A 27,006-nucleotide genomic window follows, 5' to 3' on the forward strand; every position below is an offset into this window, starting at 1 on the left:
ACCCTAGGGCTCATGGATGGATTGGAGGGTATAGAGGAAGCTGAGAAAGAGGGGCAAATTGAGGACAAGTTTTCTGGCTCAGGTAACTGGGTGATGGTCCTTTACTGAGACGGAGAAGACTGAAATATAAAAACCAAGATTTTAGTAATATGTCCCTCAAGAACTTTGTGAAAGGAAAATAAGTCTTGGGACTCCAAAATCACTAAGCCAAAGGAAGAGTCAAGCTGCGAACTGAGTCAGGCAAACCTGCCATCCATTTTATTCCTAAATACGACAGCTACAAAGATTAAAAAGCTACATACCTCCCTCACAATTTGCCCACAAGGAAGTTCCTCTTGGACAAAGGACAGACTCAAAGTCATGCCTTTGTTCACCTGAGACAAAAGCACATCTGATGGCTTCCTCTGCCCTATTGTTTCACTAAGCCATACTAAGGCATAAGTGACTATTTCCTCTACCCTAAACTGTGTATTCAGTGAAAGGCTAATCAGAGACTCAAAAGAATGCAACCATTTGGCCAGGCACGGTGGCTCACATCTGTAATCCCAGCACTTTGGGAGGCTGAGGCAGGCAGATCATGAGGTCAGGAGTTCAAGACCAGCCTGGCCAACATGGTAAAACCTGTCTCTACTAAAAATACAAAAATTAGCTGGGCATGGTGGGGTGCGCCTGTGATCCCAGCTACTCAGGAGGCTGAGAGGCAGGAGAATTGCTTGAATCCAGGTGGCAGAGATTCCAGTGAGCCGAGATCATGCCACTGCACTCCAGCCTGAGCGACAGAACAAGACTCCGTCTTGGGAAAAAAAAAAAAAGAATGCAACCATTTGTCTCTTATCTACCTATGACTTGGAAGCCCCTGCCTCGAGTTGTCCTGGCTTTCAGGACCAAACCAATGTATGTTTCACATGTATTGATTGATGTCTCCTGTACCCCTAAAATGTATAAAACCAAGCTGTGCCCTGACCACCCTGGGCACATGTCCTCAGGACCTTACCTTCAGAGGCTGTGTCACAGGCACGTCCTTAACCTTAGGAAAATAAACTTTCTAAATTGGTTGAGGCCTGTCTCAGATATTTTGGTTCACAACTTACAGTAACATAGAATTTCAGAGGTGGCCAGAAACTTAAAGATAACATACTGTAACCTCCATTTAGTGCTTGAGTATCCTCTATAATTTCCCCTGGATTTATAATATTAACATCACCTGGGAGCCTGTTAGACGTGCAAACTCTTTGGCCCCATCCCAGACTTACTGAATTAGCACTCTGCGGACAGGATCCAGCAATCTGTTTTTGAACAAGCCTGCTGGGTGGTTCTGATGCACACTCTCAGATTTGAGAACCACTGCTCCACTGCATCTTCTCAAATGACTGTTTTTCTCATTTTGAATACCTTCTAACGTGATGGCGTATGTTATGACGGTGTTTACAGAGGCAGCCCATGCCATCTGTAGACAATTGTACTGAGAGGCTCTTCTTAAGAATGAACTATGTCAAAAAGGAATGAATTATGTCAAGTTTTCATGAGGGAGATTAAAAAAAAAAAGATGACCCTTCACCTTTAGACTTGCGGAATCAGAGTATTAGATAAGACTCTGTCTCAGCCCATCCACTTGCTGACAGTCTCTGGTAGGTTACGTCCCACATGTTCCCTTTGGTCAACCTTCTCCCCCTTCTTACCCCAGCAAGGCTAGTATCAAGTATACTTTTTATGTCTCATAAAGTTAAATCAACAACCAGGAGTCAATAGAAACTATATAGATACAGAGGGCAATAAAGGCAGAAGCAGCAACATTCGACTTCACCCAGGTAAGAGGGTAATAAAATTCCATAAAGGACAACCCAGTGTGCCAATCCACAGACTGCCAGAAGCATCTGGCAATTGAACACTCCCCACCTCCACTACTGAACACTGCCAGCATGCTGGCCACAAGGCTAGTAGTGCTCAATAAATGTTTGTCAAATGAACACAATCTTATGAAAATGGAAGCAATGAACATTTATTGAGTCTTTAATGTCTGACAACTTATTCTGTTCAATGCCCTTTGATAAAAGAGAAACTTCAGCCGAATTAAATTTAAAGGAGTTTAACTGAGCAATGAACAATTCACAAATCGGGCAGCCCCCAGAATCACAGCAGATTCTCAGAGACTCCATGAGTGCCTCATGGTCAGAACAAATTAATACACAAAAAGGAAACATGATGTACTGGAATTGGAAGTGAGGTACAGAAACAGTGAGATTGGTTATAGCTCCCCATTTGCCTTAGTTGAAGGCAGCTTGAATACTCAGAGGTCTATGAACGGTTGAAGTATGGCCGCTGGGATTGGCCAACGCTCAGCTATTGTTACTGATGCATACTATTAATTTAGGTTTTCAATTTTGTCTGACTATTAAGCTAGGTTACAGTTCATCCACAAGGACTCAAATATAGAAGTACAGAGTCCTTCTCAGGCCATATTTAGTTTGCTTTAACACCTTTCAGCTGCACGATCTCATTTTGTATTGCAACAATACAAAGTGACATTATTTATGCTTTAGGAAAGAGAAAAATGAAAAATCTGGGGCTCAGAGAGGTTAAGTAATTCGCCCAAGTCTGCACTGCTAGTAAATGATAGAGCTGGATCTTAATTCATGTCTCCTCACTCCAAATCCCATGTTCTTTCACTGCAAAATGTATCTGTCACAGTTCTGGAGGCTGGGAAGTCCAAGACCAAATTACCAGCAGATTTGGTGTCTGGTGAGGGGCTGCTTCCTGGTTCATAGATAGCGGTGCTCTCACTATGTCCTCACGTGGCAGAGGGGCCAAGGGAGCTCTCTGGAGTCTCTCTTTTATTATATAAAACTGTGAATCTTATTCATGAGCCCCTCATGACCTAATCACCTCCCAAAAAACCCACCTCCAAATATCATTACATTGAAGACTACGTTTTAACATATGAATTTTAGGATGACAAAAATGCTCAGTCTATAGCACAGAGTACAAAAAGCTTACTGATACAGCTTCAGATTCCACACTGCAAGTAACCTTTCGGGAACTAACACTTGAGTTCAGTGTATCAGGGGTTCTTAAGAAGCGGGAAGAGGTGAATTTGGTAACGTCTGGATGTATTTTTTGTTGCCACAACTGGAGCTGAGGGAAAGAGTGCTACTGGCACCTAGTGGGTAGAAGCCAGGGATAATACTGAACATCCTACAATGCACAGGGCAGCCCCTTCATCAAAGAATTGTCTAGCCCAAAGTGGCAATAACGTTGAGGGCTGAGAAAGAAGACTACCAGTAATTATCTGAAAAGGCTATTAAAATACTCACTTTTCTAACTACCTATCTGATTTTCTTCATATACTTCAACCAAAACAACATACCAAAACAAACAACATATAAGCAGATGTGAAAATCTAGCTCTCTTCCAGTAATCCAAACAGGAAAGAGGTATACATACCTGATATGGTTCAGGTCACACAGCCACAAAATGTGGCATCCTAGCATTGGTGAAAACAGCAGAAACAGGAAGGTCATGCTCACCTTTCCCCACCACTTCTTCCCTAAAGCAACTCATAAGACCCTAATTCGAAAGGTACCCTCCCAACACTTTGGGAGGCTGAGGCAGGAGGATCACCTGAGGCCAGGAGTTGGAGGCTGCAGTGAGCTATGATTGCACCGCTACACTACAGCCTAGATGACAGAATGGGAGCTCAAAGACAAAAAAAAAAAAAAGTAGAAAAGAACAGTGCCCTCCCTACACCCAGAGGAAAGGAACATCCTTATCTCTGAATAAATGTGGTTACAAAGTGATATTAAACAAATAGGCCTTGCTAATTTCACCCCAGTTTATTACCATTAAGTCATGGTTTTTTATTTAATAATACTTCACAATTATTCACGTCCTCATCAAACCTAGCATAAAAAGTACACAAGTTTATCTGTTGCTTCAGGTCTTTATTTCCTTATGAAGACCATCACATCAAGCAAAACTTATATTAAATAAATGTGTATGCTTTTCTCTTGTTAATCTGTCTTTTGTCATAAGGCCCTTGACCATAAATGTAGTGATGGGTGAAGAAAAGGTATTTCTCCTCTCCTACGAACCTATAAAACAATACCATTCTTCTCACTAATTTTTGTTCATTTTGGAAAATATAACTTTTTTATTTAAAAATATTTATTTATGTTAATGTGTAATAAATGTTTTTTATTTTAAAATAGATTAGTAAATCATTTTTAAGTATCTCCATTTTAATTTCTAATATGGTATAAATATCAACAAATTTAACCCAAATAAACAAGTGTTCTTTGAGGGTACTTAATAACTTTTAAAAATGCAAGGGACTCCTGAGACCAAAGAGTGTGGGTCCTGAGACCAGAGTTTATGCTGTTATTCTCCTCCTCAAAGCCCTGCAAGAGTTCCTAGCATCCACCGAATAAATTCCTTATCACGGCATTCAAGACCCTATTCAGCTGCCCATCAATCCCTCTTCCCACAATGTCCAAATCCCAGTTTTCCAGCCTCTCTGTCAATGGCTCCTGCCTTGAACTCACCAAATTCAGGCATCCATTCACTCATTCATCAAATGCCAAGCACCTGCCTCTGCAGGTAAGAACCACATCCCACCGCTTAGGAGCTCAGAAGCTCATAAGGAAGGATACACACATACTCGGATAACAGTGGGGCAAGGATGCAGGAGAGGTTCCAGCAAAATGCTATGGGAGCCTGTAATCCAGCCCTTTGGGAGGCCAAGGCAGGTGGATAGTCTGAGGTCAGCCTGGCCGACATGGTGAAACCTGGTGTCTACCAAAAGTACGAAAATGGGTCTGGTGTGGTGGCAGCCACCTGTAATCCCAGCTAACCTGTAATCCCAGCTACCTGGGAGTCTCAGGCAGGAGAATCGTTTGAACCCGGGAGGCGGAGGTTGCAGTGAACCGAGATTGTGCCACTGCACTCCAGCCTGGGTGACATGAGGCTGAATGAGGGCAAATGAAGCTCCGTCTCAAAAAAAAAAAGCTATGGGAGTTTGGAGTAGGATGCTGTCAAGGGACAAAGCACTTATTTTTTTCAAGTGGCGGCAGGTTTCCTTAGGGAATAACTGTTTTTGGCTCTTTTGGGGTATGGGAAATGAAGCCCTCCTCCCATCCCAAGGAATGGCCAGGTTGGGGAGGGTAAAACAGAGAATTGTTCTGTACAATATTGCAGGGAGTGTCTGGAGATTCTGAGGGCAGCTCTGCAGGGGCTGGAGAACGAGTCTCTAGGATGGGAAGAAAAGGAAAGAGAGGAGAGGAAGAGGATGGGGCCTAGAAGCATGGAGGAAGGCCAGGGTCCTGGAGAAGAAAGGGCCTCACTGAAGTTCTCTGTGACAGGAACGAGCAAGGGACTAAGATCAGAGACATCCAGCACTTGATGTTTAGTTCATTGCTCTGTTTTGGGGCATTGGCATCCTTCCCACCCCCTATACTTTAGTAAAATTCTGCTACACAGAACCACTTTGTGTGAGTAAAGCTGTAGGAAAATCAAGCAAGGGAGAGTTTTCTAGTGCTGCCGTAACAAAGGACTACAAACTGGGTGGCTTGTTAATTCAACGTATCATCTCACAGATCTGGAGACTGGAAGTCTGAGATCAAGGTGTCAGCAGGGTGGGCTCCTTCTGGGGCTGTGAAGGACTCCGTTCCAGGCCTCCCTGCAGGCTTCTGGTGGTCCGAGGGCATCTTGGGCACTCCTTGGCCTGTAGATGCATCACCCCAGAGTCTGCCTTCATGTTCATGCAGGCTTCTCCCTGTGTGCAAGTCTGTGCAATATCCCCTTTTTACAAAAACACCAGTCATAATAAATTAGGGCCTCTTTTAACCTAATTACTTTTGCCATGAAACTATCTCTGAATAAAGTCACATTCTGAGATACTAGATAAGGGGTTAAGACTTCAGTATATCTTTTTGGAGAGTTCCATTTCAACCCACAGCAGGAGATGTGTTCCAGGACTGAGTTCATGTGGGTGGACAAACAGCCATAAAAGGGGAGATGTGAGGGAGATCAGGAGTGTATAGGAAATTGAGCAAGGAAATTGACTATGTAAAGCGTAATCTACATGAAGAAATCCTCCAACTTACTGGGAATGGAGCCACTATACATAGGATGGCGGCTTTAGCCAGTTCATGTAAACTAAAGGAAAGGGTGATTCTATAAGGCTGGAAAAATTGGAGACACACACACACACAAACATCACAGGCAGCTCACATTTGGGGCATGTGGGTTCCAAAGAGATTTAGTTTGACTGGAAAGTTCAGGGAAGGCTTTGTGGAGGAAGAGGCTTCAGGATGAGTGTTGGAGGATGGGGTGAATCTAGACATGACCCCGTGCCTCTGATTCACACTCTTCTGGAATACACTGTGCCTTCTGTGCAGCTTTGATCTAATCCTTCTTTCAATGCCCAACTTGAGTTAGATGTCCAATTCCACGTCCAGCCACTCAACAAACCTCCTAGGACCAGCCCATCCCTTTGACACATCTCCCAGCTACGTCATCACTGATGGTCTGACTGAATATTTGTTTGTTCCTATCCATACTTGTACTAGAATTATCCCAACAGTGGTTATATTCTGTCTCGTCAACTCCTTGCAAATTCTAGAGCACCTTGTTTCCTAGCATACCACCCAGCACACACCAGACACTCAATAAATGCTCACTAATTGCTTATAAGGGAAATCTATTGGCTCACAAAATCTTAATGACCCACTTCTGGATTTCTCACTTTCTCAAAGAGAAACTTTGGAAGGAGATCCCATGGAATCCCACTTTAACCAAGGCCATAAATACTCTGAGGGGCAAATAAACTCAGCGTGGATGCCAGAGAATAGACGTATTGACTCCAAATGAAACTGCAAAGAGGACTTTGGAGCTTGAAAGAGAAACCTAATTTGAGTTTATTTTCTAGATGATTAACATTAAATAGTGCCAATCCATCAGCTAGCACCAGAATTTCTAGATCAGGCTGCAGAAACCCACAGAGTCTGAAGAAAGAGCATCCAAAGACTTACCAGGACCACAAGGTAAGACTTCTGTGAATTCTTCTGCAGGACTCTGACAGAGCCTGAATAGCACCAGCAGAGACATGGATCTAGGCAGTCCCTGGGAAGTGTCTCTTGGGAACCACAAGGATTCAGGTGTTCAGACATAGAGTAGTGCCCTCCACCAAGACAGGCGTGCAGCCACCCATCCTTGGAGGTGCTGGGAGGCTGGGAAGTAACTGAAGAGTCACAACAGATTCTTAAATCCAGCTCCTGTCTCTGCATGGACACAGCAATCTTAAGATAGAAGGCTGGAGACTCTGCTAGGCATTTTCTGGCTGCCTTGCTCCTTGAGCCCAGCTGTAGGCACACTGTGATCAGGTCTACTTAGGACCTCAATCTAGAACTGGTGGAACGGCTTCTGATGGAACCACTCTTTTTTTTTTTTTTTTTTTTTTTTTCTTTTTGAGACGGAGTCTTGCTCTGTCACCCAGGCTGGTGTACAGTGGCGTGATCTCGGCTCACTGCAAGTTCCGCCTCCCGGTTTCACGCCATTCTCCTGCCTCAGCCTCCCAAGTAGCTGGGACTACAGGCCCGCCACCATGCCTGGCTAATTTTTTGTATTTTTTAGTAGAGACGTTGTTTCACCGTGTTAGCCAGGATGGTCTCGATCTCCTGACCTCGTGATCTGCCCACCTCGGCCCCCCAAAGTGCTGGGATTACAGGCGGAACCACTCTCTTTGTTCCTGACATTTTCCTGACTGGAGGTAGAATCTCAGGGGTCCCAGGAGCATCCCTCACAGGGCCCAGCTGTTTGTGCCGATTGTCGGGTCTACAGTTGTATTGTTTTTCACACATCGAAGAAGGAGTCCTGCTCTGAAGAAAAGGAAGAGAGAAATGATTCATTTTTTAATATCATGAAGCACAGTATAATATTTATCACAGTATTCATTATGAAAATTGAAGGCAGGGAGACTTTCAATTCTTGTATTTCAAATCTCAACTTCAGCATTTCCTACCTGTGTGACTATGGTCAAGGTACTTAACCTCTCTGAGCCTCAGATAGTTTGTCTGAAAAATGGTCATAACAATAATATATTGCTGGGGGAACTACCTTATATCTACAGGGTTGTGAGGCATCAACATCCAAGGATGCTGTAGTTATTATTCTAAACCACCCTCCTGGGAAACCTGTTATTCTTCAAGAAAGCAAGGAATGTCAAGGTCTAAGGCAGAAGTGGCTCACACTGCCTGCACAGCCTCCATTCATGCAGCTGAACATTCCACCATCCATATGTCACTGGTAGAACATTTCTTCTGGGAAATGAAAACATAGTGAAATGCAAATAGCAGTCAGAAAAAAATAAATTTGAGTCTGAGATCTATTCCTGTGGGTTGCATAATTGTAGGCAAGTTATTCCACTTTCAGAGCCTTGATCTCCCTACTTTGCAAAGAGGCGGGTCAGATCAAAATGAGTGAGAAGACAGGGGTGAGTGCCTTAGTCGTCAGGTGAAAGACCAATGACAGTTGTTTTTCCTATGGAAGAGTAGCATGGAAAGGGGCCTCAGAGACCAGCTAGATTTTAAAATAAGGAAAAAGCTAGGAATTTCCTGAAGCTTGATATAACCAATATTTTGAACTGTTGGGATCCAAGGAAAGAGAAGTGAAGCCACAAAGGAGAAGTGTAGGGCATTTCTGCATGGAAGTGTTTCTCACAGCAGCATGAGAATCACCTGGAGGGTGTGTTGAAAAACAGATGGCTGATCCTTGCCCCTGAACTTTCTGGTAGTTCTGGGGAGGGGACCAAGAATTTGACTTTTCAACAAGTTCCAAGTGACACTGATACTGCTAGTCCAGAGACCATACTTTGAGATCCTCTGCTATTAATACTAAATCAAAATAGTTTGGGGTCAATTAGGAAAAATATTCAAAACAATGGCCCTTCTCTTTTTTTAGATTGAGGTAACACTTTTATTTTATTTTATTTTATTTTTACTCTAAGTTCTGGGATACATGTGCAGAACATGCAGGTTTGTTACATAGGTATACATGTGCTATGGTGGTTTGCTGCATCTATCAACCCGTCATCTAGGTTTTAAGCCCCACATGCATTAGGTATTTGTCCTAATGCTCTCCCTCCCCTCGCCTCCCACACTCCAACAGGCCCCAGTGTGTAATGTTCCTCTCCCTGTGTCCATGTGTTCTCATTGTTTAACTCCCACTTATGTTTGGTTTTCTGTTCCTGTGTTAGTTTGCTGAGAATGATGGTTTCCAGCTTCATCCACGTCCCTGCAAAGGACATAAACTCATTCTTTTGTATGGCTGCATAGTATTCCATGGTGTATATGTGCCACATTTTCTTTATCCAGTCTATTGTTGAGGGGCATTTGGGTTGGTTCCAAGACTTTGCTAAACAATGGCCCTTCTCTTATGGGTGGTCTCTACCTTTCAACAAAGAACAAATGTTAACTGTTCCCTCTGTGCCAGGTTTATGCTGGCAGTTTTCTCAATCTTCAAAACAACCTTTGGAGATGGTGCCATTATTATGCACCTTTTATAGATAAGAAACTGACAGTGTATGCAACTTGCTCAAGGTCGTACAACTAATAAATGAAGGAACTGAGAAGTGGACTTAGGGCTGTCTGAGCTCTTAACCCTGATACTGTCTTGCTTTCGAGTTTATTTTATAGATGATTAATATTAAATAATGCCAATTCCTCAGCTAGCACCAAACTCAAGATGACCATTGACAATTTGGATGGAGTGTTTCTCTCACTCAGGATGCAGTTGGGACAGGGGGATCAATTTATACTTGTGATTTAGAGAGGACAGAAAGCCTCCTGAGAACATACTTCTGGGGTCCTGCACACGTTATTTTGTGCCATAGGATTTGGTGTCTTGCCAGTAAGGACTGTATAATTTAAGTAAAGGGATAAGCCCACCAGCCACAACAATTAACAAGTAAAGTACACCAGTAACGTTATCTCTCATCTGAATGGGATATCTTTGCATCTAATAATATCTTTAATGTTCTGAGGGCTACATATGTACCTCCTCCCATTGCACACTTGCTCACCAGCATCAAAAAATTAAGCAATTCTCTAAGTCCAGCTTATCAGTCCTTATCAAATCGGGACAATATCCCAGGTCTCCCTCCAAGTGATTCCCTTCTCAACTTTTTCTAATGCCCAAGATTCAGTAGAAACTGCAGGCTACTAAGGGTTTGATCACTGTCATAATCTCTAGGATCCTGGACCATAATGGTTTAAACACAAAGAAAATGCAACAAAATTTCTACATGGTCCCAATCCCAACACCAACATGGACAAGACCCATGAAGAGATTGAAAGGGATGATCATTCCCAGGCCACTTGGTCCATGGTTCCTCCTGGGATGTCAAGGGCACCCAAGAAGCCTGGGAAAGACAGTCTGTTTTTTTGCTCTGAAACCAATTAATGTTGAAAAATCATACACGAAATGCCTTAATTAAATTAAACCCATAAATGAGTTAACTAAAGGACAGAAGTACAGCTGCGGCAAATGAGAACCTAGAACCAAGAGTCAAAAGGACATCAAAGATCAAGGTAGTATCTGTGTGTATGTGTGTATGTATGTGTGTGTGTGTGTGTGTGTGTGTGTGTGTGTCTGCGTGTGTATCTGTGTGTGTGTGTCTGTGTGTCTGTGTCTATGTCTGTGTATCTGTCTTCCTCCCTCCTTCCCTGTGTGTATGTGTGTGTGTTTGTGTCTGTGTATCTGTCTTCCTCCCTCCTTCCCTCTCTGTGTGTGTGTCTGTCTGTCTGTCTATGTCTGTGTCTTCCTCCCTCCTTCCCTCTCTCTGTGTGTGTGTGTCTGTCTGTCTGTCTGTGTCTGTGTATGTGTCTTCCTTTCTCCTTCCCTCTCGCTCTTTCTCTCCTTCCTCCTTCTCCTTCCCCTCTCTCTCTCCTCTCCTCTTCTTTTATCTCTCCCTCCCCCAATGCTTCTCAGCTTTATTCTCTTCACTCTGCTAACTGGTGTTCTCTGCTCCCCCTGCACACAACATACATGTGACCCCTCCAACTCTGCATAGCCTCCCATCCCACAGTAGTCCTTGGATGCAATTCCAAATTCCCAGGAGAAAGAAGTTACCAGAGCATTTGGGATCAGTTGTTCATCCCCAGATCAATCAGCTGTTGCCAGGGCAGGGGGCAAGATGGGGAGCTAGCCTGTGCCCACTCAACAAACTCGAGGCATGCAGATTAAAATGCCAACTGGAGGGGGCTAAGCAAAGCCACCACCCAGACTGTGAACAAAAGGTCTGCAAGGAGCTAAGTAGCCTCAGGAAACCTAGTCTTGCAAATCCAAACCCGTAAAAGGAAAACAGCGTGTTCTTGCCAAGAAAGGCAAGAAGTTTATTTTGTCTGGTACCATGCTAGGTGATTCTTATTTTAATGAAGATGAAACTAAAGATAAGAATGAGATAAGATGCATTATTCATTTTGTCAGGAGAGGGAAATGCACCTTCTTATGTGTTTTGCAGCAGTTGTACACCATGACCGAACAGGTGATTGGAGCCAACAGTGTACCTGGCATTATTGCCCCAGGTAATGTTCACGTCATCCAGCCCAGCTACCTCGTGGCCTCTGGAAGTCATCTGCAGCCTTCAGAGGTGACCACTTACCCAATTTCACCAAAAGTAATCCAGTGTGATACAGCAAGAGCAAACTTACAGAATCCACTCATGGTAAACCAGAACTCAGCAGCAGGTGTACAGAGTCAACCCATTGGGTATCAGCGACACTATCCGGTGGGAACAGCCAGTTTGCAGACTGTGCCTGGAGTGATCCAATACACACAGGGAACGACGAATCTCCAGATACGGCCTGGAGACCTTCAGAATCCTCTGAATGCTAATCTTGGGCTGACACACACCTCAAACTCATCCCAGTGGAACACGTCATTTGCATCATTTACTTCATTTAATCCCAAGAAATTCATAAATGAGGAGGTCAGAACATTAGGGGTGAGTGTGATTTCTCCTTCTCTCCAATTTGGGTCACTTCATAAGCCCTCGTCTAGTGCTCTGGGATGAGGAAGGGAATGTGTTGAGAGGGTAAAGGGGAGATGGAGTGGGTGTGGGGGACGGTTTCTGCAGGCTGGACCCAGTACAATCACCCAGATGCTGGCACCTCTCCCTTGTCTTCCTTCCACTCCCCAAGGAGACCCATGGTTTGGGGGAGGCTGAATAATCAGTGAACTTGCCTACCTCACCCAGCTATCTATCAGGGGCATGGGTCAGCAACAATTCCACTCAAAAGACCACTGAGCAGGGAGTCAGGCAATCCAGGTCTCAGGCCAGCTAGATTTGCTGAGTGGCCTCGCAGACATCTCTTCCTCGCTCTGGGCCTACATTTCCTCATCTTTAGAATAAGAAGATTCAGCTTTCTTAAATTCCTTCCAGCTGCAAGGTTTTGTGATTTCCTCTTCAATCAAGGGGACCCCTGCCTCTTTCCTGCCTCCTCCAGTTTCATTTAGCAAAGCTCAATTCAGTTCTGTTTTTGAGGCAGAAGCCAGATCCCACTGGATGCCCGGCCAACTCCTAGTATGGAGAATGGCATGTCACAGATGCCCATAGTCTATGCACTCATCCATTCAACATGGCAGGTGCCCTGCAAGGAGCTGGAGACTCAGAGATAACCAAGACATCATCCATGAAGACCAAGGAGGGTCTTTGTTCATGGCAGCTGTCGTAATGACAATACCTTCTGGCAACTGCCGTGAGACATGCATAAGTTATTGTGGCTGCCCAAAGTGCAAATTGTCTGGCTTCTTTGAGAAGTAACAAACTGCCTAGTGGAGGCAGGAAGACAAGGAAAGGTGCAGGAAGGGGACCCATTCCTCCTTATTTAATCCAGGATCCTTCAGGAGTAGACAAGTAGATTGTACCAGGAACAAGGCGTTGTTTGCCTCCCAAACAACTCAAAATCAAATCCTGAACTAAATTCTATAAAACAGCAATCAGGAATAGAAATCCTGATCAGGCCGGGCATGGTGGCTCACGCCTGTAATCCCAGCACTTTGGGAGGCCAAGGCAGGCGGATCACGAGGTCAGGAGATCAAGACCACCCTGGCTAACACGGTGAAACCCCATCCGTACTAAAAATACAAAAAATTAGCCAGGTGTGGTGGTGGGCGCCTGTAGTCCCAGCTTCTCGGGAGGTGGAAGCAGGAGAATGGCATGAACCCGAGGCGGAGCTTGCAGTGAGCCGAGATGGGGCCACTGCACTCCAGCCTGGGCGACAGAGCTAGACTCCGTCTCAAAAAAAAAAAAAAAAAAAGAAATCCTGGTCACGAGCATCGAGTGAGATTATAAATGTGTGCGGAAATCCTCCAAAAGGTAAAGCTGGTCTATGATATTGCGTAGTAATTATCACCTTGTATTACAATGACTATCCTTATTATTAATTAATACTGGGTAAAGGCGTGTTAACTTTGGCTCCCAATTATTCTGAGATATTTTGGAAGGATTTGAAAATTTGTCAAAACAGAATTAAGTCAGAGCAAATGTCTGGGGAACCTGGCCAAACAAAATGAAAAGCCAAAAAGCCAAAACTGTGGACTATCTTTAATCAATTACAATTTTGTTTTGGGAAGGAAACTATGCCTGCCTCTTAGCCCTTTTCCCGATTGCCCCAAGAATACTCGCCGGCAGCACTTGCAGCTGCAGTATTTAGCCCGAGATAACTTGGCCAAAATCTCCCTTTTATTATAACTTTCGCATTGCTCTAGCATATCGACCTTGGAAACAAGAGATGTCATTCTATTTATAGCATTCTGTTTTTAGTAGTAGTATTCACATTTACACAATACAGTAATTCTCAATTGCCAAAAATGTCAAATCCTAGAAAATGTAGCATTTCTACCCATGGTGTTAACATTGTTCCCAAACAGTTGTTGGCCGAAGATTCATCTGATGAATCCAATGTTTCCGAAGTAAACAATTCTGATGTTAGTTCTGTTTAGAAATCACTCAAAAAAACCGTTTTTATCATTTATTTTCACACTGAAAATCAGCCAGATTTGCTTCAGCCTCAAGAGTGTGTTTATTTAAAATTAAATGAGTGCTGGCAGCGAGCAGCACTATTTTTTTTCTAAACGGGAACGGGGTTCATTAATATACTGATAAAGTGGGCCTGTAGACAGAGTCAAGCATGTCATCTTAGGAAGGGATGTTCATATGAAACCCAGGTCTGTCACCAATTCATAGACTCATGGACCAGAAGGGCAGAAAGTGGCTGCTCTACACTGGTCATTTGATCCCTGAGGAAACTGAGGCCCGGAGAAGCCAGTGGTAAACACTGTAGGAGCCCCAAATGAGAGGGGATTCATCCTGGATGGGGGGTCAGGAAAAGAATCTGTCTGGTCCTTAAGGGAAGGATAGGATTTCAGTAGGAAGAGGGTAAAGCAAGCAGATTTCAGATAGTGGCAACAGTGGAGGAAAAGCAGGGGGGAAGGGGAAAAACACAGGACTTGCAGGGGACAGAGGATCTCCCCGTGTGTACGTTGCCAAGTGGAACTGTGGGGACATCATAGAGGAGGCCACGAAAAGAATATCGGTACCGGGAAGATGAATAGAGTCAGCAGAGGGCATTGAAATACTTACTGCACCCAGGCTGGCGCAGTGGCTCACGCCTGTAATCCCAGAACTTTGGGAGGCCAAGGCGGGCGGATCACGAGGTCAGGAGATTGAGACCATCCTGGCTAACATGGTGAAACCCCGTCTCTACTAAAAATACAAAAAAAAATCAGCCGGGCGGGGTGGTGGGCACATGTAGTCCCAGCTACTCGGCAGGCTGAGGCAGGAGAATCACGTGAACCCGGGGGGCACAGCTTGCAGCGAGCCGAGATCACGCCATTGCACTCCAGCCTGGGTGACAGGGCAAGACTTTGTCTCAAAAAAAAAAAAAAAAAAGAAAGAAAGAAACTCCTACTGCATGCTAGGAACTGGGCTACAAGTTTCATAGGCACTTTCAATCTCTACCACAGCCCTGCAAGCTGGATACTGTTACCCCCATCTTACAAATATGTAGCCTCTCATAAACATGCTCTTGAGGCTGAAGCAAATCTGGCTGATTTTCAGAGTGAAAATAAAATATAAAGACCTTTCTTTGAGTTATTTCTAAACAGAACTAACATCGAATGGTCTGAATCATCAAAATCATATATTTTGGAAAAATTGGATTCATCACATGAATTTTGGCCAACAACTGTTCGAGAACGATGTTAACATCGCGCGTAGGAATGCCAAGTTTTCTAGGATTTGACATTTTCGGTTTCCCTGCAAATAAGGAAACCCTGAGGCAGAGAGGATATTTGCTGGAGACCACACAGCCGGCCAGTGCTGCAGCCAGGACAGGAGCCCAGGTGGTTTTCAGCCACAACCCAGGCTCAGCCTGTGTCTCTGCACACTTGTGGGCTCAGTCTAAAGGGAACACATTTCTTCCTCTGTTATAGGCTGTCTTACCTTTCCTTTAGGCCTGTGGTTCTCAGCCTGAGTGCAAATTCGCATCACCTGTGAAGTTTTTTAAAAAACACCCAGGCATGGACCCCACCCTCAGAGATTTGTATCCAATTGGTCTGGGATGAGCCTCAACACCAATCACACCTGGGGTTATTCTGGGGCACAGCCAGGGTGGAAAGCACAGCTCCACAGCCCACAGGCCCCCAGTTCTGCTCTCTCACAGTGACTTGTTCTCCCTGCAGGCCATCCAGATCCTCATCGGCCTGACGCACATGTTCTCTGCAATTAACCCTGTGCTGTATCACTATTCTTCTGTGACCTGGTTGTCAGGCTACCCACTCTGGGGAGGATTATCCGTGAGTACAAGGCCATATGGTCTCCTTCCTGGGTCACCAGACTGGGACAAGAAGGAAGTGGAGGAAGAAGGAGCATGGAATCCCATTCCCAGTAATATGCCTCTGTAGACTAGAGCCAGCCTCCAACTTGCAGATACAGCAAAGGGTTGTATCAACTCCCTGCCCCAGCAACACTCCCTCCCACCACCACCCTCCCCATCTCCCATGCCCCCCACCCAGCCTCTAGGGAACTATTAGCTACAAACACTCATTATCATGTGCTTTACCTCTTCTACCCTCTCTGGGTTCTCTTTTATGAGATATTTATCTGATAAGACCGGGCAGGGTGGCTCACACAGGTAATCCCAGCACTTTGGGAGGCCGAGGTAGGTGAATCACTTAGGGTCAGGAGTTTGAGACCAGCCTGGGCAACATGGCAAGACCCCCTATCTCTACAAAAATACAAAAAATTAGCTGGGTGTGGTGGTGTGCGCTTGTAGTCCCAGCTACTTGGGATGCTGAGGTGGGAGGACCACCTGAGCCCAGGAGGTGGAGGCTGCAGTGAGCCATGATCGCACCACTGCACTCCAGCCTGGGTAACAGAGTGAGAGCCTGTCTCAAAGAAAAAACAAAGAAATATCTCATATGTAACTCAGAGTACGTAAAGTTGTGTGCTATAGACAGCATCTACCTACCATACCAGTTATGGGAGCCAACTGCAAAATTTCCAGGAATTATGTAAAATGATTGTCAAACCATTTGGTAGCAGGAAGTTGGCCATGTTGGGTATATATACGACATGGAAATCAACACGTGCTCCAAATCAGGGCCCTTCCCTGCACTGCTGCCACCTCATAAGGCAGATGTACCAGCAGGCCATTCAGTGTATTTAATCTTGCAGAGCTTAAATAATATTAATAAATTGAACACCCACATGTACGATTCCACTTAGATAAGGTCCCTAGGGTAGTCAAATTCATAAAGATAGAAAAAGCAGCATGGTGATTGCCAGGGGCCGGGGTAAGGGGGTAATGGGGAGTTAGTGTTTTATGGGGACAGGGTTTCAATTTGGGATGATAAAAGGAGATCTTGGGGTGGCTGGTTGCACAACAATATGAATTTTCTTTTTTCTTTTTTTTTTTTTTTTTGAGGTAGAGTCTTGCTCTGTTGCCCAGGCTGGAGTGCAGTAGTGCCATCTCAGCTCACTGCAACCTCTGCCTCCTGAGTTCAAGAAATTCTCCTGTGTCGGCCTCCCGAGTAGCTGGGATTACAGGCATGCACCACCATTCCCAGCTAATTTTTTGTATTTTTAGTAGAGACAGGGTTTCGCCATGTTGGCCAGCCTGGTCTCGAACTCCTGACCTCAGGTGATCTGCCCACCTTGGCTTCCTAAAGAGCTGGGATTACAGGCATTAGCCATCCCACCCAGCCTAACAATATGAATTTTCTTGGTGCTAGTAAACCAAACACTTGAAGGAGTTTGAATGGTATGTTTTAAGTTGTGTGTATTTTACCACGATTTAAAATAATACATTAAATTAAAGTTTTTAAAAATGAACACTTATGTGTCCACCACCTAACTTAAAAAACAAAGTATCACTCGTGGTTTTTAAATTTTCAAATCCCTATGAGTATCCCCTCTATGCCCCGAGAGGTAACCACTATTTTCAATGTAATGTTTTTCATTCCCTTGCTTTTTTTTTTTTTTTTTTTTTGAGACAGAGTCACTCTGTCACCCAGGCTGAGACACAGTGGCACAATCTTGGCTCACTGCAACCTCTGCCTCCTAGGTTCAAGCGATTGTCCTGCCTCAGCCTCCTGAGTAGCTGGGATTACAGGCGTGCACCACTACTCCCAGCTAATTTTTGTATTTTCAGTAGAGACAGGGTTTCACCATGTTAGCCAGGCTGGTCTCGAATTCCTGGTCTCATGATCCGCCCACCTCAGCCTCCCAAAGTGCTGGGATTACAGGCGTGAGCCACCGCGTCCAGCCTCCCTTGCTTTTCTTTATGGTCCGATCATATTTCCCTATATGCCTAAGCAACGAGTGGCTTGGCTTTGCATGTTTACAAATGCATATACATGGAATAATCCTGTATCTGCATGCAGCTGGCTCTTTTCCCCCACTGGGCATTTTGTTTGGGAAGAAGTGAGTTCCTTTGAGGGGTAGCTTCAAGAGAGCTAGCAAAACCCCTGAGTGCCCCTATTCTCCCCCACCAATAATCCCACCCTTGTTCTCTCACTTGAACTGCATGACCCACTTGTAGATAGAGAGGGCCGGAATCATTATCTATGCCCATTTGCCAGATGAGGAGACTGAAGCTCAAGATACTCCTCTAGCACTTTCTGGCTATGAGGATGACACCACCACATCCTCATAGCCAGAAATTGCTGGAGGAATGTCCTGAGCCCAGGCCTCCTCAGTTCAGGGCTCTCATAACTGAACAGAGCTCTTACTGCCTCTGATGCTCATGTTTCCATCACCTGCCTAGCAGCATCAAGTGCTAAAGAGGACCCTCCAGCTGGGTCCAGCACCACAGCAGATGAGGCCACAGCCCAGGTCTCCTGTCTCCCAGCCCCAAGGCTCCACCCCCCACACTACTCAGCCCCTGAGTTTCCAACATCACAGTTGACGATAGGGCAGCGTGAGGCCAAATGAGCAATAAATGCATTTGGGCGATGATATGTCCAGACAGTGGACTCAAGGAGAATCAGTCAAAAAATAATAATAATGAGATTTACAGCATCCTAGGACAAAATTCAGGTTTTTAGGGGAAAGGAAGGTGTTAGCCTAGACCCACAGAAGTTTGAGTATCATGGTATTTAGTATATTTGGTGCCTAACCATTGGGATAGTAAAAATGTTGGGAGGAAATAAACAGATTTGCACATTTTGTGAAACAAGGTGCATAGAACATAAAGATTGAGAAATGCGTCCCCGAGTGGACAGCTGTCTTTTTTAACATGCTGCACAATTGGTCATTCTTTTTTTTGTCTGCATAGTATATTGTATCTGGATCCCTCTCAGTATGGGCTGCAAAGGACCCCAGTCCTTGTGTGGTAAGTCACAGTGCTGTCTTTGATGATCCTTGAATGTTAGAATTTGACTCTCTACCAAACATGAAAAACAGAGACTCACAGTAGTGGTGTGGCCTGGCCCTGGCCCTGGGTACAGTGCATTTCCATACCTTATTCCAGTCAATCCCCATCACTCTATGAAGCTGTATTATCCCCATTTTTCAGAGGAGAAAATTGAGGAGCAGAGAGGTCAGGTGGCTTGCCTAAGATCACACAGTGAGTACATGGCAGAGCTGGGATTTGACCCCAGAACCCTCTTATTCCGAAGCTGTTCTTTTTTAACTATTGCATTTTACTATTCAAAAACTTAGCTCTTTGGGAAACTCATGAGTATTTATGCGCAGTGCCTTATGGGTGCTCTGAATTAAGCAGAAAGCCAGGCCTGAGCCAAACGAAAATGTGTGTGCATTTTAGCCATCTCTTTAAGATATTTTCCACCATCCTCTTTGTGTGGACCTAGAAAAGTGACAGCAATGCCTGCCTTGAACAATTTAAAGTCCCAACCAAGAGCACAGGACCCAGAATTCCCTTGCACCTTTGGGGCATTTATTCTCTGTCTCAGCATCCAGCAAAGTATCTGGTCATGTTTTGATTTTTGTTGCAGCTTCTAAGAAGCTTAGGGATAAATTTAGAGCTCCACAATGGCCCTTCTCTCATCTCCTTCCTTCTCAGATCCTCCTTTCCCTCTCCACTTTCTCTACATGGCTTGTCGTCTTTCTTCTGCCTTTTGATGGGAAATCAGTGGGTCAGCTAGGTGCTGGGTGTCTAACAGAGGGTTTCCCAATTACCAATCTCCAGTCTACAAGGCAAACTCCTGTGGCCCCACAGTCTGCCTTGCTTCACCCCCTTTAGGAAGAACAGAGTCCTCCAGACACCCCAGCATCAGCCAAGCTCACACCGCCTGCTCATATTCGAACAGGACTGGGAAGTTCCATATCCCCTGGGAAGTCAAATGCTCTCCCTAAGGTGTCTGCTGACTTGTGGGGGTCTCCTGGTCCTCTCTTGCTCTGACATCTGACTTTCTATTGAAATCTCAACTTCCGTTTCTACTTTATACATCTTACAGCTGTCCTGGCCTCAGCCCAAATGTAGAACACGGTCCCTTTCTCTTTCACCTTTCTCTCTTCATCCCCATAACCCTCTTAAAGGGAAGCAGCTTGAGTAGGGGACGGATAATGAATAATTAGAGGATTTCAGCCTCTCAACACTGAGCAGCAGACCCCTCAAAGTTGAATATGAGACTTTCCGGTTCTGAAAACCTTCCCCAGCCAATCCTGCCAGCATGCTGGCCCCAGCCTTCCACCACAGGGACCAAGTCTCCCCAATTCCCTTCCCTCAATTCAAGCTTGGGATCTCTGCTCACTTGTTCTGCAGAGCAGTTTTGCATCTTTGCCTTATCTCTTTCTGAATCTCATTGCCTACTCTCTGCTGCTTCGCAAGAAATTTTCCCAAACAAATCCAGTCCCTGCCATAGAAGGATGCTGCACATTGATTAACGAATGATTTTGGGTGGAGGTTTGGAGGAAAGAAAGGATCAGGTAAAACAATTAACAGGTACTAGGCTTAATACCTGAGTGATGAAATAATCTCTACCACAAACCCCCATGCCACAAGTTTACCCATGAAACAAACCTGGACTTGTACCCATGAACTTAAAATAAAAGTTTAAAAAAAATGCGATGGTTTTTCTCACCTCACTATCGCTAAAATAAATGCTTCTCCACCCTGCCTGGCCATCTCTTTTCTGCCCTGCCTTCTCTCTTCTCTGCCCTGCCTTCTCTCTTCTCTGCCCTGCCTTCTCTCTTCTCTGACTTCCCAAGAGTCCCCACAAGCTGGGCTTCAGACTCTTCAGACTCGGTTCCCTCTCTCCTCTCCCTCCTCTCCTGCAGGTGAACAGCAGCATCAGTTTGAACATCATCAGCTCACTCTTTGCCTTTGCCGGGATCTTCGTTATCATTACAGATCTGATCCTTTACTATGTGACGGTGAGCATTTGACTGCCAGGGCCCCGTGCTGCCAAAGGACCAGGAGGGCTTCTGAGGTTGCCTCCAGAGCAGAATGGAATTGCCCCAGAATTCCATCCTAATATGACAACCACTACATCCATAAGCTATTTAACCCTCACCAAAACTCTGTGCCCTCTGAGGTGGCCATGATAAACTCCATTTCACAGTGAGGACACTGAGACTCAGAGAGGTATAGCCACTTGACCCTCCTCATACCTATCCTATTCTCTGCTTGGAGGTAGCAGGTGGCCAGGTAAGCAGCCTAGGCAGCTGCCACACTCAGACTCACAAGATCACCTGCCCCTAGGGGTCTCTCGAGGGATAGCCTTTCACATAAACAGGAGGTGCTGATGCTAGTTCTGGTCTTTTGGTGGGGGGACCTCCAGATGCAGATGCAAAGACAAGGATTCAGGTGCAAGTCGTCTATTTCAGAGGTTATTCTAGGAAACCTCGCTAGAGGAGGGAAGAAGTAAGACAAGCAAGGGGAGGAAGCTGCACTATAAACGTTATTATCTGGCAAGGACCCCTGGAGACGGACCTGCCAGGGCCCTAGTAGCCAAGGAATGATATGCACCTTAGCTACACCCTGTCTTGGAGTGAGGGAGCTGGGGTATTTATCCATCAACTCCCCTCAATCATTGATCAAAAACTGCCCCGAGGGGCATCAATTCCCTAGTGCTTCCAGTCTGCCATGCTCATGGGCAAAGGAGTTTCTTGTGGCCAAAGGAAGCCCTCAAGTGAAGCCATGCAAATGAAAGTCAGGCAGCAGGCATGGAAGGACATCAGTAACATTGACACAGTACTTGAGGAGGCCTGAAGAACAAGATCGAGAGTAGCTAGCTCCACAGTTGGCTGCAATCTGATCCTCTCTCAGGACTAACCAAATGGGCAAGGGAAGGCTGGCAGGACACACGGTCTTAAACCAGACGTGTCTACAGGGGTGAGGGCAGTCTCTAAGGGGAGAGCTCCCTGAAGGCCCCAGGAAGAAACCTGATGCACAGGGTGTAACCTGGTATCCAGGGAATGTGGCAGCAAGACGCTGGCCTCTGGAGTCCAACAGGATGCAACAGGATGTCCCAACAAGGGAGTGGATTGTGGTCATGCAGAACCAAGAGCACAACAGCTACAAATCCTAAAGGTGGTCATTTGGCAATCAGTATCTCTGTCATCAAGGAGCATACTAGTGCAGTGTAGCACAACGGCGCTGGATTCCAACAGGCATTCCAAGCCCTGGGCTCCCCACCCTCTGCTCCAGAGAAAGAGTGTGTAGGCATGAGAGGAGCTCAGTGACCCCTCCCACCCTACTGTGGGCAGGGACCAGGCCCAGAGCACACTGAGCTCTCTGGGGCCCCTTCAATCCTGCCTTAGCTTCTGTCTTGACAGAATCTCTTGAAGCTCTGAGGTCCCATCCCAACCTGTCAAGGGCAGTATGAGGCAGGGATACTGGAAGAGAGCTGAGAAAGCCAGGAGCCAGGCAGAGCTAATGACCCCGACCTAGCTGGTTTCTATCCCCTGGCCCCATGCAAGGAGCCCAGACCCTCACACAGGGTTTCCTAGACAGTGCACTTGTTGAAGTGTCTCAGTTTGGGTTCCTCCCAGAAGCAGAATTTGAGACAAGTAGTTTATCTGGGAGAGGAAACAAACACCAACCTAAGCAGTAAGGGAGCTGGGGTATTTATACACCAGACCCTGACAGTCATGGAGAGAGGGCTATTCTCAAGAGGCACTCATTTCCTGGAACTCTGAGCCTGTGCAAACAGCAAAGTAGGCTCCAGAGGCCAGAGAGAGCCCTGAGGCAAAGGAATACAGGTGCTGGCAGTTGAAGTCAGGCCAGTGACTAAGAGGGTAAGGCAAGGGCATATAAAATGGGTGACCCAAGCATCTGTTCCAAAGGGCCACATGCAGAGAGGGTCTCAGGCCTTCTAGGTGAGGTGTGTGGCACTCCAAATGAGGACTGTCACCTAGGCCATCAACCTGAAGGACTAAATGCCTTCCATTTCTCTTTGCCTTTAGACATATACAAAGGCAGTTTCTGGCAGTCTTCTCCCCTTTGCCCTCCTGGAGGTCATCCTCACTTGTGTGGTCTCACATTTTGGGTGCCAGGCTACCTGCTGCAGACAATTTGAGGTAAGCATTGGACTCTGTTCCAGGAATCAGAGCATGCTCTGGGGTTGGGCATGGGCTATAGCAAGAGGTAACCAGAGATCTGGAGAAATGAGGCCTAAGAGAGGGTATATTAGTTAAGTTTTGCTGCATAGCAACCTACCCCAGAACTTAGTGACTCCCGGTTATTTAGCTCTTTATTCTGTGCATCATTAGCTTGGGCTATGATCAGTGGGTAGCTCTTCTGTTGGCTTCAGATGAACTCACCCTTGTATCTTAGCTTGGGGATGGATGGTCTCCAGAGACCTTCGTGAAATAGCTCACCTCGGCTCCAGATGTTATCTCATCCTCCAGTACGCTCACCAGAGCTTCTTCATGGGGAGCTGGGTTCCAAGAGTAGCAAGACACAGCAAGCTCCCACAGGCAAGCACTTTAAGTCCCTGCTTGCATCACATTTGCTAATGTTCCACTGGCCACAGTCAGTCACATGGCCAAACCCAGATTCCACGAGTGGAGCAACAGCTTTACCTCCTGATAAGAGGAGCTACAAAGTCACCCAGCAAAGGTTAATGAATATAAGGATTTGTAACCAGTATTGCAGTCTACAACACTCTTTCCTCTGGCCACAAATTACTCACAGCTGTCCAAGATGCAAAGTATGCTCAGCCCATATTTTGGATGCCCAAACGTCCCATCTAATCATGACATCAGGCTTGAAGTCTAGGATCCAAATCAGATCTAGATGTGACTGAGGATTTGGGTGTATTGCTTTTCTTGATCCAGAAACCATGAACTAAAAGCAAGTTCTGTCCCCATATATCCAACCTACTTTAGTGAGAGAAAAATAGGATAAATAGAATTCTGTTATTTCCCCATTCAATAAAGGAAAGAACAGAAGCACAAGATTGTCACTGCTCCATAATAATTCTGAAATCCTATGGGGCACATGTTGTCCTACCCTGGAAGCAGAGAATGTTTCTTGATTAGGAGTCAATTTGTCTCTCTGGAAGACTCTACCCATGCCATTGTTTTCTACTGCTTCCTGAGAGGAGCTCTCTAATCCATTGTTTTCCAGGACCTTGACTCCATCCTCTGGACTCTTGGCTCCACCCTCAGAAACATGTTTTCTTTTTGCATAAGAAAAGGCCTATATTTTCCACCTTGCTTTCTCAATCTGCTTCCCATATTAAGAGTGAGCCCCAAAGGTCTTTTTGCAGTTTGAGCAATTTCAGTCAGATTCAGTCCAAGTTGGTAATCCTGTTACTAATACAATTCCCTTAAAAACTCCAAGGGTGTTTTATGTATCAGATTATGGCTTTCACCGTCTGATAAGAGCCACACCTGAGACTGTGTTCTAGACACACTTCTCGATCTAAATCTACCAATGTCTATTGTGGGATTAGGCTTCTGTGAGACCAATACCTTAAGATTCTTAGAAGCATTTCTGTCTAGCTGAAAGGGTCTAATAAGCACTGATTAAGCTTTTCAAAGGTCTTAACAAAGGGCTGTGTAGACACATCCTTGTTTGATCTTTGTTCTTAGGCCTGGTTTTACTTTGAATGCTATTTATCCATTGAGGACCTTGGAAATTAGAGAAAATCTTGTTTTCTAACTCATCAAGTCCTGGGCTCTCTACTTTGCCTCTAAATACCGCTTGCAAACTAAATCATTCCTTCTTTATCCTCTCACTTTCTCACAGCACTTTACCATACGCAACCAGTAGCACCCAAATGACATTTTCAGTACTTTGCCTGATGATCTCCTTAGCCAAGTCCAAAAGTTATTAGATGCATATTTTTGTCTTCTAAAGTACAACAGCACTCCACCACTACACAACATGGGAAATCATTTCTCCAGTCTGCTGTGGCAGTTTCCTCTCCCCTTTTCCAGACTCCTCCAGCAGTGAGATCACCACTTTTCCAGCCTTTGCTAGAGGCTTACTCACAGCTTCTCCAGCCCCACCTGCCACCTAGTCCCAAACCCAATGCATGTGTTGGATTATTGTTATCTTACTTCTAGCTACCAATTTCTAAGTCAATTAGCTTTTGCCCCATATCAAACAACTCCAAAACTTAATAGCTTACTCAACAACCACTTATTTAGCTCCCGATTCCCTGGGTCTGCTGGGCAGTTCTTCTGATCTCTGCTGGGCTTGCCATGAGTCTGCAATCAGTTGGTGAGTTGTCTGGTGGCTGGATAATATTGGGCAGTCCCACATGGGTGTCTGGCTGTTTGCAAGCTGGCAATCAACAGGGACAACTGGGCCACTTGTCTTGCATTATCCAGCAGTCAGGCCAGTCTTTATGATCAGTGTTCCAAAGAGCAACAAGAGAAAGCAAGCTCCAATGGGCAGACACTGTACAGGCCACATTTACTGTTATCCCCTTGGCCAAAGAAAGTCACATGACCAAGCCCAGCATCAGGGAGAGGGTCTACCTAAAGGTATGGAAACAGAAAGGAGAAAAAATTTATGGCCATTTTTGTTGTTTACTACAGAGGAAGATGATGACCACATGTCCTTTGTCTTTCAGAATGTGACAGTGATTCCAACCGTATCCAGTTTCGACCCAGCCAATACCACCACCAGCCCTGTCAATGCTACCACTGGTCCTGTCAATGCTACCACTGGCCCTTTCAGTGCTACCAATGGTCCCATCAATGCTACCATTCACCCTGTCAACACCACCACCAGCCCTGTCAATGGTACCACTGGTCCTGTCAATGCTAACATTGGCCTTGTCAATGTGACAACTGGCCCCGTTAACACTACCACTGCCTGTGCCAAAACTACCACCAGCTCTGTTGATGCTATCCACACCAACAGTGTACCCCCGAACCCTCATACCAAGAAATAGCTGATTTGCACAGAGATAGATGACATGGGATGCCTGTCTCAATGACAAGGGGATATACTGCAGCAGTATCTTTCTTTCTCCCTGAAACTTCCATGACCATAACTCTAGCCTTGTTGCTAGACTGAAATGAACAAGCATTTCCTCTCCTCTTCACTCCTAAGCTTCATTTTTGTTTGTTATTGATGTCTTTTTTTCATTCATAAATAATTTTCCTTTGGCTCTCAGTATCTTTTAACCTTGGCAAAGTGCAGGGTGCATTTTGTTTCCATGGTTCCTGATGTATGCTCACTGTTGAAAAACCGGTTCTAAATCGGTGCCTCAGCCATGGAATTCTTATAGGTCCAACTTCTTCCCAGTCCCCAGCTCTAACTCTGACATGGTTCTCCCCAACAGAGGACGGAGAGCAATGTGGAGTGTGTTCAGTATTCCCAGGTGTAGGAGGAAGAAAATCTTTGTGACCTAGAGTTAGGTGAAGAGTTTTTAAACAAGACACCAAAAATACAATTCACAAAAGGAAAAAAATCAATAAGTTGGACTTAGAATTAAAAACAGTTGCTCTGTGAAAGATCTTGCTAAGATAAACAGTCACAGGCTGGAAGAAAATATTTGCAAATCATATATCTGACAAAGGACATGTTTCCACAATATATAAAGAATTCTCTAAACTCAACAGTATAAAAAAATCTAATCACAAAATGGACAAAAGGCTTGAACAGAGGCTCTAACAAAGAGAATATAGGGTTGCAAATAAGCGTATGAAAAGATGTTCAATGTTATTAGCCGTTAAGTACAATGAAATAACACTACACACCTATTAGAATGGCTAAAATTAAAAATACTGATAATACCAAGTGCTGGTGAAAACAGAGCAACTGGAGGTCTCAGATGTTGTTAGGATGTAAATGGCACTGCTACTCTGGAAAACAACTTGGCTGATTATTATAAAGCAAAGTATACACTTACCACATGACTCAGCAATCTTGCTCCTGGGTATTTATCCTAGAGAAAATAAAACTTACTTCCACACGAAATGCGAATAGCAGCTTTATTTGTAATAAACAAAAACTGGAAACAACCTGAGTGTTCTTCACTGGATAAATAATGGAAAAGCAAATCGTGCTACATCCATACAACAGA

At 45.1% G+C, this 27,006-nt stretch overlaps 1 protein-coding gene across 1 annotated transcript; it reads left to right on the forward strand.

Annotated features, from left to right (window-relative positions):
• Positions 1 to 6,246: 6,246 nt before the first annotated feature.
• MS4A18 (membrane spanning 4-domains A18) lies at positions 6,247 to 26,087 on the forward strand. Its single transcript, XM_003275271.2, has 7 exons — positions 6,247 to 7,037; positions 11,513 to 11,995; positions 15,736 to 15,849; positions 18,831 to 18,887; positions 20,795 to 20,890; positions 22,925 to 23,038; positions 25,546 to 26,087. The coding sequence occupies exons 2-7, from the start codon at positions 11,525 to 11,527 to the stop codon at positions 25,867 to 25,869; spliced, it is 1,176 nt and encodes a 391-aa protein (XP_003275319.1). The 5' UTR covers positions 6,247 to 7,037; positions 11,513 to 11,524; the 3' UTR covers positions 25,870 to 26,087.
• The last annotated feature ends 919 nt before the right edge of the window (positions 26,088 to 27,006 follow it).

The sequence above is a fragment of the Nomascus leucogenys genome, chromosome 4, assembly GCF_006542625.1.
Source record: "Nomascus leucogenys isolate Asia chromosome 4, Asia_NLE_v1, whole genome shotgun sequence".
Taxonomy (NCBI): Eukaryota; Metazoa; Chordata; class Mammalia; order Primates; family Hylobatidae; genus Nomascus; species Nomascus leucogenys.

What these genes read in the sequence shown, in the direction of transcription:
- MS4A18 (XM_003275271.2), top strand. Translation starts at nt 11,525, where the DNA reads ATGACCGAACAGGTGATTGGAGCCAACAGTGTACCTGGCATTATTGCC. An exon ending in TGATCCTTTACTATGTGACG is followed by an intron (nt 20,891 to 22,924) that starts GTGAGCATTTGA and finishes CTTTGCCTTTAG; the next exon opens with ACATATACAAAGGCAGTTTC. An exon ending in CCTGCTGCAGACAATTTGAG is followed by an intron (nt 23,039 to 25,545) that starts GTAAGCATTGGA and finishes TTTGTCTTTCAG; the next exon opens with AATGTGACAGTGATTCCAAC.